General features: G+C 46.1%; 1 protein-coding gene across 2 annotated transcripts in view; it reads left to right on the top strand.

Moving 5' to 3' along the window:
* The first annotated feature begins 6,727 nt into the window (after nt 1-6,727).
* plek (pleckstrin) overlaps nt 6,728-19,241 on the top strand; it is a 48,153-nt gene continuing 35,639 nt past the window's right edge. For both annotated transcript variants that reach the window (XR_013499691.1, XM_078230390.1), the window contains exon 1: nt 6,728-6,871. Coding sequence is in view for 1 of the 2 variants with exons in the window: in XM_078230390.1 (XP_078086516.1) it covers nt 6,824-6,871 (48 nt within the window). In the remaining variant the exon portion in view is untranslated. The remainder of the gene's footprint in view (nt 6,872-19,241) is intronic.

Here is a 19,241-nt window from a genome sequence, read left to right as displayed (position 1 = left end):
TGAGTGCATTGGCCATGCTAAATTCTCCCTCAGTGTACCCGAACAGGTGTTGGAGTGCGGTGACTCGAGGATTTTTACAGTAACTTCATTGCAGTGTTAATGTAAGCCTACTGGTGATACTAATAAATAAATAAATTTTTTAAAAGAGTTTAGGGTCTCTGCCTCCACCACCAACGTGGGCAGTGAATTCTAGACACCCACCACCCTCTGCATAAAACAAATTCTTCCTCATGCCCCCTTCTACACCTTCTGCCACTTATCCTGAATCTATGTCCCCTGGTTCTAGAATTCTCCACCAAGAGAAACAATTTTATCCTGTCCACTCTATCTTTTCCTCTCATACTTGTGTACACCTCAACCAAGTCACCCTCAGCTTTCTTTGTTCCAAGGAAAATAACCCCAACCTATCCAATCACTCCTCATAGATACACTTTTCCAGCCCTGGCCACATTCTTGTAAACCTCCTCTGCGCTCTCTCCAGAGTAATTGTGTCCTTCCTATAATTTGATGATCAAAACAAAGTGAGGAGAAACTACTGCTCCCAAAGGGTTGTGAATCTGTGGAATTCGCTACCCCAAAGTGCAATGGATGCTGGGACAGTGAGTAAATTTAAGGAGGAGTTAGACAGATTTTTAATTGGGAATGGGGTTGAAGGGTTATGGGGAGAAGGCAGGAAAATAGGGATGAGGAGCATATCAGCCATGATCGAATGGTGGAGTGGACTCGATGGGCCGAATGGCCTAATTCCACTCCTATATCTTATGAACTTATAATACTCCAGTTGTGGCCTCACGATAAATTATTAAACATCCACACACGAAGAACTTGCCCAAAGGTTAACCAAATGTATTTTTAAAAAGCTTTGATTTATAGCTGGCCCTCCAATCACACTTACAAGAGAGGATGTTACACATATATACCAGCAAAAGCTATTACGTAAAAGCTGCTTTTATAACCCTGTCTTTGTCTAAATTCGCTCTAGTCATTTATATATAATCCCAGGTCACATCTCTCAAATAGCAGTGGTTTGTACATGAGTAGGGAATTAGATTCACTACCGACGGAAGGTTGGGTTATGAAAAATGCACGTGTATCGCCAAATGTTACTTAATCTAAAGTCTGCCAATTCCAGGTACGATTCCTCTTCTACAAATCAAAAGCTTGGGTCAAACATTTTACCATGTTCTTCCACATCTATTTCAATTGCAGTCCTAGTATTACAGCAAGGATCTGCATTTGCGTATAAGCAGGATAACATCATGAAATAAATGTGCAAGTAATGAGTTTTCTGGACAGGATGTGGGCATTTGCTCTTAATTTATCTAAATTCATACTAACAACGAAATGTATTACAACAGAGCATAGAGGCAAAGTGAAGAGAAAACCATACTGTTTATTTTTTTTAAATCATGGATGTGGGCATCACCAGCTGGGTTCGGATTTATTGCCCATCCCTTCAAAGGCCTGATAGGTCATTTCAGAGGGCATCTCCAAAGATGTGCATGTTAGGTGGTTGGCCATGCTAAATTGCCACTTAGCGCCAAGGGGATTAGCAGAGTAAATACAAGGGGTTATGTGGATAGGACCTGGGTGGGTTTGTTGTCGGTGCAGGCTCGATGGGCTAAATGGCCTCCTTCTTCACTGTAGGGATTCTATGATTCTATGACTTAAGAGCATTGCTGTAGATCTAGAGTCACATGGAGGCCAGACCAGGTAAGGACAACAGAACCAGTTGGGTTTTTACGACTTCCTGGTCATCATTACACAGATTTTTAAATTGAATTTCACCTTGGGGTGGCATGGTGGCACAGTAGTTAGCACTGCTGCCCCACAGCGCCAGGATCCCAGGTTCGATTCCCGGCTTGGGTCACATTCTCCCTGTGTCTGCGTGGGTTTCCTCCGGGTGCTCTGGTTTCCTCCCACAGATGTGCGGGTTAGGTGGATTGGCCATGCTAAATTGCCCCTTAGTGTCAGGGGGATTAGCTAGGGTAAATGCATGCGGTTGTGAGGATAGGGCCCGGGTGGGATTGTGGTCAGTGCAGACTCGATGGGCTGAATGGCTTCCTTCTGCATTATAGGATTCTATGATTCTATGATCTGTCCTCATTCAGACCTGGGTAACCCCAGAACATTACTAGTCCAGTGAAAATACCACTGTGCCACCCCCTCCCTGTTGCTTTCATTCAGGACTGTAACTAAACAACAATTTACATTGAGATAGCATCTTAAATGTAGCAACAGGTCCCAAAGTGCTTCACAGGTGAGATATCTGTTTTGCATAAACCGTGTGTGACAATGGTAGGGAATGAATAATCCCTGTGTGAAAGTGAACGGATGTGAGAAGCAGGAGCAGTGGAGACATTTAACATAAACCAGTGGGAGATAACCACTGAGGCAGAGGAATGATATGATGGTCAGTCTGCACAATAAGGTATAACATTGTAAAATACCCTGACAATAAACAACAGCATTACAGTAAATTAGGACAACTGAGAGGAGACTGCAGCAAACGCTTGTGGCCCAGAAAGCGACAGTAAATCTCAAAACTGAGAATGAACATTGTAGTATATACCTACAAAGCAAATCGCAAGGGAAGACTTGCATTTCTGTAGCACCTTTCACAACTTTTGCATGGAAACTTGCATTTCTATAGCACCTTTCTATAGCACACCATGGGGCGGCACGGTGGCACAGTGGTTAGCACTGCTGCCTCTCAGTGCCAGGGACCCAGGTTAGCTTCCCGGCTTGGGTCACTGTCTGGACAGAGTCTGCATGTTCTCCCCGTGTCTGCGTGGGTTTCCTCCGGGTGCTCCGGTTTCCTCCCACAGTCCAAACGACGTGCTGGTTAGGGTGCATTGGCCGTGCTAAATTCTCCCTCAGTGTAACCCGAACAGGCGCCGGAGTGGTGCTAGGGGATTTTCACAGTAACTTCATTGCAGTGTTAATGTAAGCCTACTTGTGACACTAATAAATAAACTTTAAACCTCAGAGTGTCCCAAGGTATTTTGCAACCAATGTAGTACATTTATGAGCAGAGGCATTGATCTAATGGAGGAACCGTGGAGCCAATTGATGCACAGCAAGCTCCCACAAATAGCAATGTGGTCATCTGTTTCTTGTGCTGTTGACTGAGGGATAAATATTGACCAAGACACTGGGGAGAAATCTTCTGCTCCCCTTCAAGCTGGTGTCATGGGATCTTTGGGACCCAACCGAGAGGGCAGTTTAATATCTCATTCAAGAGATTTGATTTGATTTGTATTAATATACAGTGAAAAGTACTGTTTCTTGAGTGCTTGAGACAAAGCATACCGTTCATAGAGAAGGAAAGGGGAGGGTGCAGAATGTAGTGTTACAGTTATAGCTAGAGTGTAGAGAAAGATCAACTTAATGCAAGGTAGGCCCATTCAAAAGTCTGATGGCAGCAGGGAAGAAGCTATTCTTGAGTCAGTTGGTACGTGATCTCAGACCTTTGTATCTTTTTCCTGATGGAAGAAGGTGGAAGAGAGAATATCCGGGGTCTGTGGGGTCCTTAATTATGCTGGCTGCTTTGCCGAGGCAGCGGGAAGTGTAGACAGAGTCAATGGATGGGAGGCTGGTTTGTGTGATGGATTGGGCTACCATCACGACCTTTTGTAGTTTCTTGTGGTCTTGGACAGAGCAGGAGCCATACCAAGCTGTGATACAACCAGAAAGGATGCTTTCTATGGCGCATCTGTAAAAGTTCAACAGTGCAGCACTCAGCCAGTAGAGCCCGTGAGTGTCAGTCATTGTGCATCTCTGGTATGGGGCTTCAGCCCACAATGTTTTAATTCAGGAGTAAGAGTACAATGCACTGAGTCACAACTGGCATTAGCAAGCTTCGCTACACCAAAGAGGACTATTGCAACAGTATGAATCAAACCCCAGTCCAGGTTTTCCAATTTACTCTTGAATAGAGCTTCCACTTCACTTCTCCAGTGAATCAAGTCTAGGATTTTACACCAACTCCTTTACCATTTGGGGTGGCACAGTGGTTAGCACGGCTGCCTCATAGCACCTGGGACCCGAGTTCAATTCCCAGCTTGGGTCACTGTTTGTGTGGAGTTTGCACGTTCTCCCCGTGTCTGCGTGGGATTCCTCTGGGTGCTCCAGTCCATGGCCAGTGTCAGGGGATTAGCAGGGTAAATGTGTGGGGTTACAGGGATTGTGGTCGGTGCAGACTCGATGGGATTCTATGATTTTTTTTGTCTTGACTACTGTCCAAACGGTCACTCAATTTAACTCTCGATTCTTAGACTCTTATTAAAATTACATCAAACGTTTTAGCCACCTCTAAGATCTGCTCCCTACTTTAAATCTAGCTAATGCAGTGTTCTCTTTAACTCAGAGCACTTTATTCACTTATCCTTGAATTGTTCTGAACAACACCTTAGTTTCTGTTCACTTAACTTCAGTCATCTAAAACCTTCCTTCTTTCCCAGTTCCCTGGTTGTCTGGACTGTATCTTGTTTCTTAAGAAGCCTGCATCTTTGCAACTCTCACGTCCTGTCCATCTTCTCCTGGCAGAGTTGAGAGCTGTTCACTTCTCAGTGATCTGTCTCCAACTGTTCTAGCTTCCAGTTAAACTAAGAACAAAGGAAAGGATTCCTCTCTAGGAAGCAACACCCCTGTAGTTATATTTATTCTTCATGCCATAGCCCTCTCAATACATGGTAGAAACCCATTTGGCACTTAACCAACCCCCACACATACAAATACCTTTGTCCAGCATGAATCTAACTATAGGTTTTACTTTCCTAACAGTATACACTGTGCAATTTTATGTATAACATAATATCAGATACCACCCTTTATCATTGTATAAATAAGATACTCTATTTTAGCATTAAAATTGCATTTTTTGCATGCTGCATTCATTATCCCATGATAATCCAGATAGCCCCTGCTGGATTTTTGATTCATTGTAACTGATGAGATTGATGTGGGATCCACAGATTGCTTTGAATTTGGTCAGAATGTGATGGGAAAACGTGAGCTGCAGTCTGTCTCTGCTCCTTACAGATGCACCATAGAAAGCATCCTTTCCGGAACTATCACAGCTTGGTATGGTTCCTGCTCTGACCAAGACCACAAGAAACTACAATGGGATGTGAACGTAGCCCAGTCCATCACACAAACCAGCCTCCCATCCATTGACTCAATCTACACTTCCTGCTGCCTCGGAAAAGCAGCCAGCATAATTAAGGACCCCACGTACCTTGGACCATTGGGAAAAAGATACAAAAGTCTGAGATCACGTACCAACCGACTGAAGAACAGCTTCTTCCCTGCTGCCATCAGACTTTTGAATGGACCTACCTCATATTAAGTTGATCTTTCTCCACACCCTAGCTATGACTGTAACACTACATTCTGCACCCTCCCCTTTCCTTCTCCCCTATGTACTCTATGAACGGTATGCTTTGTCTGTATAGCGTGCAAGAAATGATACTTTTCACTGTATACCAATACATGTGACAACAATAAATCAAATCAAATTAAATGGAGATACCGAGGAAGACATGGTCTGAAGGGGAGGGATGGCCTCGTGGTATTATTGCTAGACTATTAATCCAGAAACTCAGCTAATGTTCTGGAGACCCGGGTTCGAATCCCGCCACCGCAGATGGTGGAATTTGAATTCAATGAAAAATATCTGGAATTAAAAATCTACTGATGACCATGAAACCATTGTTGGAAAAACCCATCTGGTTCACTAATGTCCTTTAGGGAAGGAAATCTGCCGTCCTTGCCCGGTCTGGCCTACTTGTGACTCCAGAGCCACAGCAATGTGGTTGATTCTCAACTGCCCTCTGAAATGGCTGAGCAAGACACTCAATTCAAGGGCAACTAGGGATGGGCAATAGATGTTAGCCAGACAGCGATGCCCATGTCCCACGAATGAATTTAAAGAAACCCTCTGAAAGAAAACATTGGATTTGATTTATTATTGTCACATGTATTAGCATACAGTGAAAAGTATTGTTTCTTGGGCGCTATACAGACAAAGCATACCATTCATAGAGAAGGAAACAAGAGTGCATATTGTAGTGTTACAGTCATAGCTAGGGTGTAGAGAAAGATTAACTTAATGCGAGGTAGGTCCATTCAAAAGTCTGACAGCAGCAGGGAAGAAGCTGTTCTTGTGTCTTGATGTTCTTCTCATCTCTGTCTTCTGGGGGGTCGATTATATTTAAATTGTGTTTGAACTGGTGCATTCACAACATAAGCTGGAGAGTTTTAATTACCTCCTCTATCAGTGGCTCCGTGGCAGCATTCTGACCTGGGGGTGGGAAGGTGGTGCTTGCAAGCCTTACCTTCAAGGACCTGAGCACAGAATCTGGGCTGGCACTCCATCCAGTGCAGTACTGAGGGTGTGCTGCACTGCCGGAGGTGCCCTCTTTCAGATCAATCATTAAACGGCGGCTCCAGCAAAGCGGGACTGCCGAAACAGTGCATTTTTTAGTAACTATTTCAAATGCTACAAATGGACTGCAGCATCAGAATGGCTTAGGGTCCATCATGCCACATTGTCTGGAGGGAGATGGGGACCACATTTCTAACAGCCAAATTCAATGAACAGGCGATATTCATATCAGCCATCATTTCTTGAGGTTTTAACAGAGCGGAAACTTGCTTTTTTACTGGTGATGCAATGTGTCAGTGAGGAACTAGCGCCTTATAGTTTCAAAAGAAAGTTGGGGGGGGCGGGAGGCTGGGAGATGTGGTGAGTATAACAGACGCACCGACTGACTGACATTCTCACGTCCGTCTGCAGCCTGTGAAGGCGACTAGCAACAACATGGAAGTGGAGGCGAAAGTTATCCGGGAGGGCTATCTTGTCAAAAAGGTAGATTGATCAAGTCTTGTCTCTCGGGGCTGTAACTTCCAGATCTGTAACTTGCTTGCTCTTGGCGGGTGCTAGCAGAGCCCCTAGCAATTTATATTTTGTAAGAGATTAATTAAAATTAATCCACAGTTAATCAATTCTTTTTTAAAAAATCACGCGGAATCCGTCTCTATTCTATGTCTGGGCGATTGAAAGACATCTATTGTGAAAAGTCTGTACAACTTGTCAACACATGCAACCTCTAGATATCCCTGATTATTTTCCAATGTATGTGTGAATTCTAGTTTTTACAGTTTGCTATTCTACTCTTACTTTTGATACTTGAGGAAGTAAGTGGTCAAAAATTAGTTTGATAAACTGCTCCCTATGCATTTGTACTGTACATCTTACCCAGTTCTATAATATTGATGTACCAGCACCTGGTATATCTATATTATAGATATGCCATTGGTGGCACGTTGGCACGGTGGTTATCATTGCTGTTTCACAGCGCCAGGGACCCGAGTTCAATTCCGACCTTGGGTCACTGTATAGAGTTTGCGCGTTCTCCCTGTGTCTGTGTGGGTTTCCTCTGGGTGCTCCTGTTTCCTCCCACACTCCAAAGATGTGCAGGTTAAGTGGATTGGCCATGCTAAATTGCCCCTTAGTGTTCCAAGATGTGTAGGGTGGATGGATTAGCCTTGGGAAATGTGTGAGGTTACGGGGATAGGGTGGGGGAGAGGGCCTGGATGAGATGCTCTGTCAGAGAGTCAGTGTAGACTCGATGGGCTGGATGGCCTCTTTCTGCACTTTAGGGATTCTACAATTAAATTCATCGTCAGACATGAAACAAAACTCTTTTACATTGGGAGTGTAAGTTATTGATGTGAGCCAGGCTTTTTAACCCACTCACTGTTAGCTGTTTGCAAACTTTTAAGAAGTGTTCGGGTGGTTTCTGCGACAAGGTGTGTGGACACACTGTTTATGCAGAAGGTACAGGAGAAAGGTTCCCTGAGGGAATTTCCCCGTGATGAACGGTGCTTCAGAATTCAGTGACAAACTTGTCTTTTCAGGGTTTCGTTTGTTTAAGACCCATCGCAATCACTTTGAGATATAGAAACTGTAAGCAGCTGAGCTGTATTACATTGGTGAGGTTGTGAAGGGTCACACAATCATTAGAATGGTTTCAGCACAGGAGGAGGCCAATCTGCCCATCATGGAGGGTCTGTGCTGGCCCTCTGCAGGTTCATCTGGTGCCGTGCCACCATTGCTTTGTTTAATTAATTAGAAGTATGAACTTGGCCATTCGGCCCATCATGTCTGTCCGTGCTGGCTCTTTCATAGAGCTAGTCAGTTATTACCACGCTCTTTCCCCAATCACTGTAATATTTTTCCCCTAATTGCGTGTAGGAGGCCTTGTGGCACAGTGGATAGCATCCCTGCCTCTGAGGGTGTGTAAGATCCAGGTTCAAGTCCCACTCCAAGACTTGATGGTCAAGGGAGTTCATAACATGGCCACACCAGTTGAGTATAAACCCTTCCAAATGCATGCCCATGGCAGGTGGTAAGAGTGGGAGAGATTCACGTGATGGGAAGACATTGGAGCCCCTAAAATCACTGCCCACAAGCTGCAGAGCACAATGTGAATGTGGGCATAGCAGCTCGGACTCCTGGGGGAGGCTGGTGTGGATCAGACTGGTGTCAACAGCACGGGGATTCGACTCTTACCTCATTGCCTTACCCATGGTGCTGTGAATTGGAGCTGCCTTTGGACAGAGAACTCAAAATAAATTGCACTAAGATTCCCACACAGATTGGGTTTGAGTGCTGTGGGATATAACGTGAATCATATGTGTGTGTGAGTCTGTAACTTAATGGGCCTGATTACAACCCATTCAAAACCAATCCGCTGGTCTTAAATAAGAGAAACTGCTTTAATCAGAGCCACCCAGATAGAGGTACTGAACGTACAGAACCAGCCAGCAAAGAAATATGAGGATCCTGCAAAATTTCTCGAAAAACCCACAGGAAATCAAGAACTGAAAGACTCTTTATTTTAAATAGAAATTCATTCTTCCTCATTGTTGCCCGAGTTTGATCAATTCTCGTTTCTCTGACAACTGCTTTTGCAAGGGACGCAGATTAATTCAAGCTTTAGCTGGATTCAGTTTTGAATTAATCTGATCGCTTATCCCTCATCTTGTTCCAATCTGTTTTGGAAATAATGGGAACTCAAGCGTTTCCTCAGGACCTCACCAACTTTCCCAGGTACACTTAGAGTCATAGAGCAATACAGCACGGAAACAGGCCTTTCGGCCCAATCAGTCCATGCTGACCATGGTGCCCTCCCAGCTAGTCCCAATTGCCCATGATTGGCCCATATCCCTCTAATCCATGTACTTATCCAAATGCTTTTTAAATGTCGCTATTGAACCTACCTCAGCCACTTTCTCTGGCAGCTCATTCCATACACGCACCACCCTCAACATGAAGAAGTTCCCCTCAGGTCCCTTTTAAATCTCTCCTCTCTCACCTGAAACCTATGCCCCCTAATTTTCAATTCCCCTTCCCTGGGAAAAGACTATGTGCGTTCATCCTATCTATGCCCCTCATGATTTTATACACCTCAATAAGGTTGCCCCTTATTCTCCTACATTCCAAGCAATAAAGTCCTAGCCTGGCCAACCTCTCCCTATAACACTTGAAGTCATGCAAACCTTTTTGGACCCATGCAGTTGACCTTCAACAATCTGACTTCAATCCTGATGAGGCTTGGAGAAGCTGACTGGAGTTCTCGAGAAGTCACCTTGTAGTAGATCCCTGGCTTTGATGACCACCCGGCTCATAGGTGAACCTATAAATCATATCCACACAAACCACAGCTGATTTATCATAGAATCCCTACTGTGCAGAAAGAGGCCATTCAGCCCATACAGTCCTCCACCAACAAGAATCCCACCCAGATCCTATCCCCGTAACCAAACATATCTACCATGCTAGTCCCCCTAACACTAAGGGGCAATTTAGCATGGCCAATCCACCTAACCTGCACATCTTTGGACCGTGGGAGGAAACCGGAGCACCCGGAGGAAACCCACACAGACATGGAGAGAACGTGCAAACTTCTCCCCGTGTCACAGACAGTGACCCAAGGCTGGAATTGAACCCGGGTCCCTGGCACTGTGAGGCAGCAGTGCTAACCGCTGTGCCACCGTGCCGCCGCAAAGGTACTTAATGGACAAGTAGAAAGTTAAAACCTCTTTAGTGAGTGACTGTGGTCACCCAGAACAAATAGCAATTCAATTCCGGATTCACAATGGAAGCACCACAGCGATACACTCGCCACTTCTTTCACAATTATCTGACTTAACCACCTGAATGTAAAATTCGATGGTTACACCAGCCAAACAAAAGAGCGAGATGGGAAAAAGGCTGGTTTGGAGAACCAAATTCTACCGCATGAGAAAAGCTTGCCTTGAGTACGTTTTCAGTCTACCAGACGCTGGTTCCTAAACCCAACAGAGAGAATTTTATTCCCACACAGCTGGTTTTGTGAAAGTTATGACATTGACAAGGAGACTTTCTTGCTTGGCAGAAATGAATGGCAGATTCCCATGAATGGTGGGAAGTGACTTATCGCCATGGCCCTTCCATCTCTGTGGCCACCACACTCTTCCCCTGCGTCTACTAACAGGATGGAAAACCCACCTCTGTCAGGGGACAGACCCTTTTCAACACATAGGTTTCCATTTTAGGGCAGAGCTAATGCCCAGACTGGTTCACGCAGAATCGACTGGCAGCCCAGCCTAAGATGTCTCAGCCTCAATGTAGATATCTCAGTTACTGCAAGCAGTCTCTTTCTATTTGCTCTGCCTCAACCCTTCATCATTTTAAACCTCGTTATCAAACCGTCCCTTCATCTCTCCGTCTAAATGAGAACTGCTTCATTTTTATAAGTCTCTCTTATTTGTCGTTCTACATCCTAGTTCATTGCTGCTGCAAATTTATTGCCTCAACAACCTTCCCACAGTGTGGAGCCCACATTGCCCAGAGAATGTGGTTACTCGAGTTTTATATCAGGCAGCATCTATGCATAGTGGAAGGTCACTTCAGTTCTTTCGACCCTTTACCAGAAATGTTAATTCTGCCTTCTTCCTGTTTTCCTTTGCCACCTCCAGACTCGCCTATGCCAATCTCTCCTCACTGATGTCCCCTCTCTGTATATACTTCAGCTCTTTCAGATGCCAGTGTCCAAGCCTCTGCTCAAATATCTTTGACGTTTTGACCCAGATTGGCTCACAGCCCCTTCAAAGCCTCTAATCTAAAATTCTTGTGTTTAAATCCCTTCATGCCCTCAGCCCACTCCATCCTCGTAATCTCCCCCAGGCTCAGAAGTCCTCCCCACCACCCCTGAACTATTTACTCATAGAATCCCTACAGTGCAGAAGGAGGCCATTCGACCCATCGAGTCTGCACCGACCACAATCCCACCCAGGCCCTATTTCCATAACCCCACATATTTACCCTGCTAATTCCCCTGACACTCGGGTCAATTTAGCATGGCCAATCCACCTAACCTGCACATCTTTGGAAAGCGGGAGGAATTCAGAGCACGCGGAGGAAACTCACGCAGACACAGGGAGAATGTACAAACTCCACACAGACAGTGACCCAAGCTGGGAATCGAACCCACGTCCCTGGCGCTGTGAGGCAGCAGTGCTAACCACCGTGCCGCCCTGCTCCTCTGACTCTTGTTGCATTCGCATCTCACCCCTTCTTTGTCCGCCACTGGGCAGTTGCGGCTTTGCCTGTCTGGTCATAATACTCTGAAATTCCTTATCTGACTCCCTCCATCTCTCAACCACACTTTCTCAGTGGTTAGCACTGCTGCCTCACAGCGCCAGGGACCCAGGTTCGATTCCCAGCTTTGGTCACTGCCTGTGCGGAGTCTGCCCGTTTTCCCCGTGTCTGCGTGGGTCTCCTCCGGGTGCTCTGGTTTCCTCCCACAGTCCGAAAGACATGCTGGTCAGCTGCATTGGCCATGCTAAATTCTCTCTCAGTGTACCTGAACAGGCGCCGGAATGTGGCAACTAGGGGATTCTCATAGCAATTTAATTGCAGTGTAAGCCTACTTGTGATACTTAAAAATAAATGAAAACTTAAACTTAAACTCCTTTAAGTGTTTCTTAAAGTCCCAGGTGTTCTTGGCCTCCCTTTCTCATTCCTTCTTTGCTTTGGTCTGATGATGTTGAAGGCGCTCTTTGAATGCAAGTTGTTGTTGTTGCTGCTGTCAAAAAATCTTTTCTTATGCCTACAACCATCTCGAGACGCGGTTCAGTATACACTCCCCAACTTCCATGGTCTAGACACATCAATCCAACTGAAACGCCTGCTTGCTGTGCGTGGTGATATTGGCGAAACACGAAGCAACGAATATTTCCGAAGGCTCTACACAATTAAAGCACCCAGAGTAACTTTTAACCTTCAGTTTCCTGTCAGCATTTCATGTCAACAGTCTGATTCAGAGTTCTCATGGTTACTTCCTGCTCTTACTGATGTGGCTTTTGTGTGGCTGAACGAGGGGCCACAGTTAAAGACTGCAGTGGTGAATAAACTAATTATAAATATCAATTTATAAATGTAGAAATGTGTATTGTCAATGTACCTTTGTTGGGGTTCAGATACGTCGAATGTTCTTAGTTCCTTTGTTCAGATCCACCCAAGTAGAAAGCCATTAACTTTAGCTGCAAGCTTCCTTTTAAATGCACCACTTGATTGAGATGGTCACGGCGAACACAGGTTCTATCTGTGTTCCTATGGGGGAACACATTGAATATTTTGCATGTAAGGGTGCAGGTTTTCCAATAGTTGTGGTTAATTTATTCTTTCGTGGGAGGTGGGCATCGCTGGCTGGGCCAGCATTTGTTGCCCATCTCTAGTTGCCCCTAGAACTGAATGGCTCGCTAGACCATTTCAGAGGGCAGTTAAGTGTAGCCACATTTCTGCAGGTCTGGATTCACATGTAGGCCAGACTAGATGAGAGGGGAGAGATACAAAAGGGTTCAGGGAGGCAATTCTTTCACACAGAGGGTGGTGAGTGTCTGGAACAAGCTGCCAGAGATAGTAGTAGAGGCGGGTACAATTTTGTCCTTTAAAAAGCGTTTAGACAGGTTAAATGGGTAAGATGGTTATAGAGGGATACGGGCCAAACACGGGCAATTTGGACTAGCTTAGTGGTTAAAAAAAAGAGGCGGCATGTACAAGTTGGGCTGAAGACCCTGCTTCCATGCTATAAACCTCTATGAGTCTATGATTCTAGGTAAGGCGGCAGATTTCAGGAAGAAATTAAACATGGCTCTTGGGGCTAAAGGGATCAAAGGACATGGGGGGGAAGGCAGGATCAGGATTTTTTTATTCATTCGTGGGACATGGGCGTCGCTGGCTGGCCAGCATTTATTGCCCATCTTAGTCACCCTTGGAGGGCAGTTGAGAGCCAATCACGTTGCTGGGGCTCTGGAGTCACATGTAGGCCAGACCAGGTAGGGACGGCAGATTTCCTTCCCTAAAGGACATCAGTGAACCAGATGGGTTTTTCCAACAGTCGACAATGGCTTCATGGTCATCAGTAGGTTCTTAGTTCCAGATATTTTTTATTGAATTCAAATTCCACCATCTGCCGTGGTGGGATTCGAACCTGGGTCCCCAGAACATTAGCGAAGTTTCTAGATTAATAGTCCAGCGATAATACCACTAGGCCACCGTCTCCCTCCAATATTGAACTTGATGATCAGCCATGAATAAAATGAATGGTGGAGCAGGCTCGAAGGGCCGAATGGCCTCCTCCTGCTTCTAGTTTCTATGTTTCTATTTCCTTCCCTAAAGGGTGAGTCAGATGGGCTTTTACGACAGTTGGTGAAAGCTTCCCAGTTACCATGACTGTGACTCACCTTCAATTCCAGATTTATTAATAGAATTTAACTTCCGCCCGCTACCGTGGTCGGATTTGAACCCGTGTCTCAGGAAATTAGCCTGGGCCTTTCGAGATTACTAGTTATGTGGCATTGTCACCACACTAGCATCCACACGCTACAATGACCATATGCAGATTAGACAAAAGTTGCAACACCCATAATTCTTTGATAGGAAGTGACCACAAAGCATTGGTTTCTCACAGTATTGAAGTAGAATTGGTCTTTCCTGTGTATTTATGGTATGGAGACAGAGTGAGTCAATGTACAGTGCACTCTGTGAAGTGTCGAGTGACCTAAACAGTGGCCCTGGAAAAGGTAACAAAAAATTGTAAATTATTTTCTGGGGTCAGGAGGAGAAACCATAGCTGATTTCATTTCCAAGGTTAATTTGTACCAATCCTATCCATGCTTTGATTGGGATTGTAAGAAGTCTCATGACACCAGGCTAAAGTCCAACAGGTTTATTTGGAATCACGAGCTTTCGGAGCGCTGCCCCTTCATCAACTCACCTGATGAAGGAGCAGCGCTCCAAAATCTGTGAGACTTCTTACTGTGCCCACCCCAGTCCAACGCCAGCATCTCCACATCCTGATTGGGATTAACACAGTAGTTGGAATGTGCACAATGGGCTTCCTTCTGTGCTGTGTACTGTGATGATTAAGTCCTCATACAAGACCTATGACACATTAGCAATGAAGGACTATTGCGCAATGGAAATTAAATATCTTTCTCCTTCCTGGGGGTTGATGGAAAAAAGTGGGTCAGAGGGTAATGTCCGACATGGTATGACACTAAACCATGCAGGCCAGACAGGTCATAGGTTCAACCCTTGAGTCATTTGCAAGTGACTTCAAGTCAGGAATGTACTGAATGGGATATGACACAAGCCCACTTTTAACTTCTGCTGTAAAGCACATGCCCACGTTTCAATGCCTAAATACCGAGGGACAGATTTTTGTGGAGAGGGTGGCATGGTTGAGTTAGGAAACTTCCTGACTCAGATGACCTGTCTCCTTTAGGGTTATATGGGGTATTGAAGAGATTACATGTTCAATAGGGGAGGCGATGGCCTAGTGGTATTGTCGCTAGACTATTAATCCAGAAACTCAGCTAATGCTGTGGGGACCCGGGTTCGAATCCCGATGGTGGAGCTTGAATTCAATAAAAAGTATCTGGAATTAAGAATCTACTGATTCTTAGATAGAAGCAGATTTTCTCTCCTGATCTCATGGGACTTTGTCGAAAACAAAAGCACGCTGTCGTTATGAGGGACTGTGTGGTGAAGATGCTGGCAAAAAGGGTGCCTTGATCAGAGCCAAAAAGCAACCTTTCTCCTACCCCTCCATGGAGGTACCAGGGGCTCCCCCCCCCTCCCTCCAAACAGTTATCGCTGGTTACTCCCTCTCCCCCACCCCCAATCATCACCAGAATCTCCCCCTCATCCTGCCGCCACCCCTGATCATTCGCAGCATCTCCCTCTACCCCCCACCAGCTAATTGTCAGCATCTCTCTCTCCCACTGACCCTCCCATCATCATCGGTATCTCTCTGATGGAGAACGCAGGCTGAAAATACCAGCCCCCCTCCGCCAATGAAATATTAATGGGAAGATTAATATCGTGACTGTTCCTGATTTTAGTAAATATTCATTCAGGATTGCCAACAGTGTGTTCTGTATACTGGATTCAAGGCGTTGTTTTCCACAGAGCAGGGAGAGAGCTCAGAGGAGATTCGTTGAAGGTGTTTGGACTCCTGAAGCATTTTGGTCTTTTTAGGATTTGGAGTGCACTGTCTGTTAAAAGTAGTTTATTTATTATCACAAGTAAGGCTTACATTGACACTGCAATGAAGTTACTGTGAAATTCCTCGAGTCACCACACTTCGGCGCCTGTTCAGGTCAATGCACCTAACCAGCACGTCATTCAGACTGTGGGAGGAAACCGGAGCACCCGGAGGAAACCCACGCAGACACGGGGAGAACGTCCACACAGACAGTGACCCAAGCCGGGAATTGAACCTGTGTTCCTGGCGCTGTGAGGCAGCATTGCTAACCACTGTTCCACAGTGGGTGGTGGATACATATTCAAAGGGGGATTTGATAAAAGCTCACCGAAGAATAAAGTATGGGGATATGGGGAAAGCCAGAGAGGAATGGGACTAACTGGATCTTGGCTCTTTGAAAGAGCCAACTTAGACACAATGGGCTGAATGGCCTCCTTCTGCATTGTACCATTCTGCAAAACCATTCAGATTTTGAATTTGGGCATTGAAGGGCAAACATATTGCCTGCTGCTGCCCATTTTATTAATTCACACCCAACACCACTGTTCATATCTCAGTCGTGTTGGTATTTCTCACTGTTGCTTTGACATTAGCCTTCTTTCTTGTTGCTAAGCAACCATCTTTTATTCTGTCCTTTCATGGATCCTGACTTCTCTCTACATGTCTATCTCTTGCATTTTTTATTCTCACTGCTCCCTCCAGCTGCCAACCTCATCCGCTTTTTAGATGATGTTTTGGTAGCAAAGAGAGACCTTTTGGTTTGATTTATTATTGTCACATGTATTAGGATATAGTAAAAAGTATTGTTCCTACAGACAAAGCATACCATTCATAGAGTATGTAGGGGAGAAGGAAAGGAGGGGGTGCAGAATGTAGTGTTACAGTCATAGCGAGGGTGTAGAGAAAGATTATATTAGAAGATAGAGAGTGTATTAATAGGTGATGTTTGGAAAGTGGCACCAGGGAACACATCATGAACAAAATCTTTGAGCACTTATGACCCAATAGACCGATTGATATGATTCTTTGACCATTACTTAGCTTGTTACTTCCTCCCTGTGACCCTTACTGGAACAGGAACTAGACTCACGCTGGTGCCTAGCACATGTATTTATTATAGTGCCCAATTCTGTGGAACTTCATTGCCAAAGAAGGTGCCAGGAGACTGGGTGCGATTCAACAGACCTCAGAAGGACTGAAGGGCTGTGGATCATTCAGCTGGAACGTCCTTGTGTTGGGGAGATGGGGAGAGGCAGTGGTTGGGGATGGAGCAGCAGTTGGTGAGTGGGGCAGTGGTTGGGGGGAGGGGCAGTGGTTGGGGGGAGGGGCAGTGGTTGGGGGTAGGGGCTGTGGTTGGGGGGAGGGGCAGTGGTTGGGGCGGGGCAGTGGTTGGGGGCGGGGCAGTGGTTGGGGACGGGTCAGTGGTTGGGGCGGGTCAGTGGTTGGGGGCGGGTCAGTGGTTGGGGGTGGGTCAGTGGTTGGGGGAGGGGCAGTGGTTGGGGGAGGGACAGTGGTTGGGGGCGGGGCAGTGGTTGGGGGATAGGGCAGTGGTTGGGGAGGGGCAGTGGTTGGGGGAGGGGCAGTGGTTGGGGGAGGGGCAGTGGTTGGGGGAGGGGCAGTGGTTGGGGGGTCAGTGGTTGGGGAAGGGGCAGTGGTTGGGGGGGGGTCAGTGGTTGGGGAAGGGGCAGTAGTTGGGGGATGGGGCAGTGATTGTGGGGGAGGGGGCAGTGCAGTAGTTGGGGGCCTGGGGAAGGGGGAGATTCTGTAACTTCACAACTGCCGGACAAACAATGCAAATGGCTAAAAGTTCAAAGTTTATTTATTAGTGTCACAAGTGAGGCTTATGTTAACACTGCAATGAAGTTACTATGAAAATCCCCCAATCGCCGCACTCTGGTGCCTGTTTGGGTAACACTGAGGGAGAATTTAGCATGGCCAATCAACCTAACCAGCACGTCTTTGTACTGTGGGAGGAAACCCAAGCACCCGGAGGAAACCCATGCAGACATGGGGAGAATGTGCAAACTCCACACAGACAGTGACCCAAGCCGGGAATCGAACCTGGGTCCCTGAGCACTGTGAGGCAGCAGTGCTAACCACTGTGCCACCGTGCCGCCTTACGTGGCTGAACATTTGTCCGAGGTTTCTGCCAGTTTTCTGTAAAATGAGAGAATGAGAAGAATTTCACTGGGGATGCTGGGAGTTGCGGACTGTAAATAAAGCATTGGTTGGAAATGTTGAATTTTGTGGTTATGGATTGCTGACTGCTGTGGGCAGGGTGAGTTTATCCCTCACATTCAAATGATAGTCCTTGGACCAGAATTAGGGGTGGCACGGGTGGCACAGTGGTTAGCACTGCTGTCTCACAGCACCAGGGACCCGGGTATGATTCCCGGCCTGGGTCACTGTCTGTGCGGAGTCTGCACGTTATCCCCGTGTCTGCATGGGTTTCCTCCGGGTGCTCTGGTTTCCTCCCACAGTCTGAAAGACATGCTGGTTAGGGTGCATTGACCCGAGCAGTCGCCGGAGTGTGGCCACTCGGGGAATTTCACAGCAACTTCATTGCAGTGTTAATGTAAGCCTTACTTGTGACTAATAAATAAACGTTTTAAGATTCAAAAGCAGATGTTAACTCATTTAAGCTGAAGTATTAATACTTCTGCTGTTTAGGAATTTGAACCCCAAAGAATGGTCTCTCAGACAAGATGCAGGAGACAAACTAGCTTTCACCCCTGAGTGAGTCACTGTGTCCTCTGAAAGGGAAAGGAAAATAGGAAGGCAGGCAAAGTTTTCAGAATGATTAAATCTGTTCAGAATGCACAATCTTTCTGTTCGCTGTTTAGGGAGAGGAAAATACTGCACCGTACCCCATTGTGATCAGGCCGATTGTCACTTTTAGGGACAGGGCAAAGGCCATTCAGCCCGTCCTACACTCCTGATTCCGAGCACAGAGAAAATGAAAAGAACGTTTCAGAAATGGTTCTTTGTTTTGCTAAGAGGGAAAATCAATGGAGATCTGCCTTTGGATATTTTTGGATAACTTGTTCAATAAAACATGATGCTGCAGTCAGTGGTTGCCATGGGAATGAAGGAGATTGAGTTTCTTCAGTCTGTGATGTGTCAAGAAAAGACCAGCACAATAATCTCTCACAATAATCTCTCCCTCAATGTCAGTAAAACGAAGGAGATGGTCATCGACTTCAGGAAGCGCAGTGGAGGATGTGCCCCTGTCTATTTCAGCAGGGATGAAGTGGAAATGGTCGAGAGCTTCAGGTTCCTAGGTGTCCAGATCACCAACAGCCTGTCCTGGCCCCTCCATGCTGACGCTATAGTTAAGAAAACCCACCAACACCTCTACTTTCATAGGAGGCTGAGGAAATTTGGCATGTCCACTACGATTCTCACCAATTTTTACAGATGCACCATAGAAAGCATTCTTTCTGGTTGTATCACAGCTCCTGCTCTGTCCAAGACTGCAAGAAACTACAAAGGGTTGTAAACATAGCCCAGGCCATCACGCAAACCAGCCTCCTATCCATTGACTCCGTCTACACTTCCCGCTGCCTCAGGAAAGCAGCCGGCATAATCAAGGACCCCATGCACCCCAGACATACTCTGTCCCACCTTCTTCCATCGGGA

The sequence above is a fragment of the Mustelus asterias genome, chromosome 15 (genome assembly GCF_964213995.1).
Source record: "Mustelus asterias chromosome 15, sMusAst1.hap1.1, whole genome shotgun sequence".
Lineage (NCBI taxonomy): Eukaryota > Metazoa > Chordata > Chondrichthyes > Carcharhiniformes > Triakidae > Mustelus > Mustelus asterias.
Note: the sequence above shows the minus strand (reverse complement) of the source record. Positions and strands in the feature narration are given on the sequence as shown.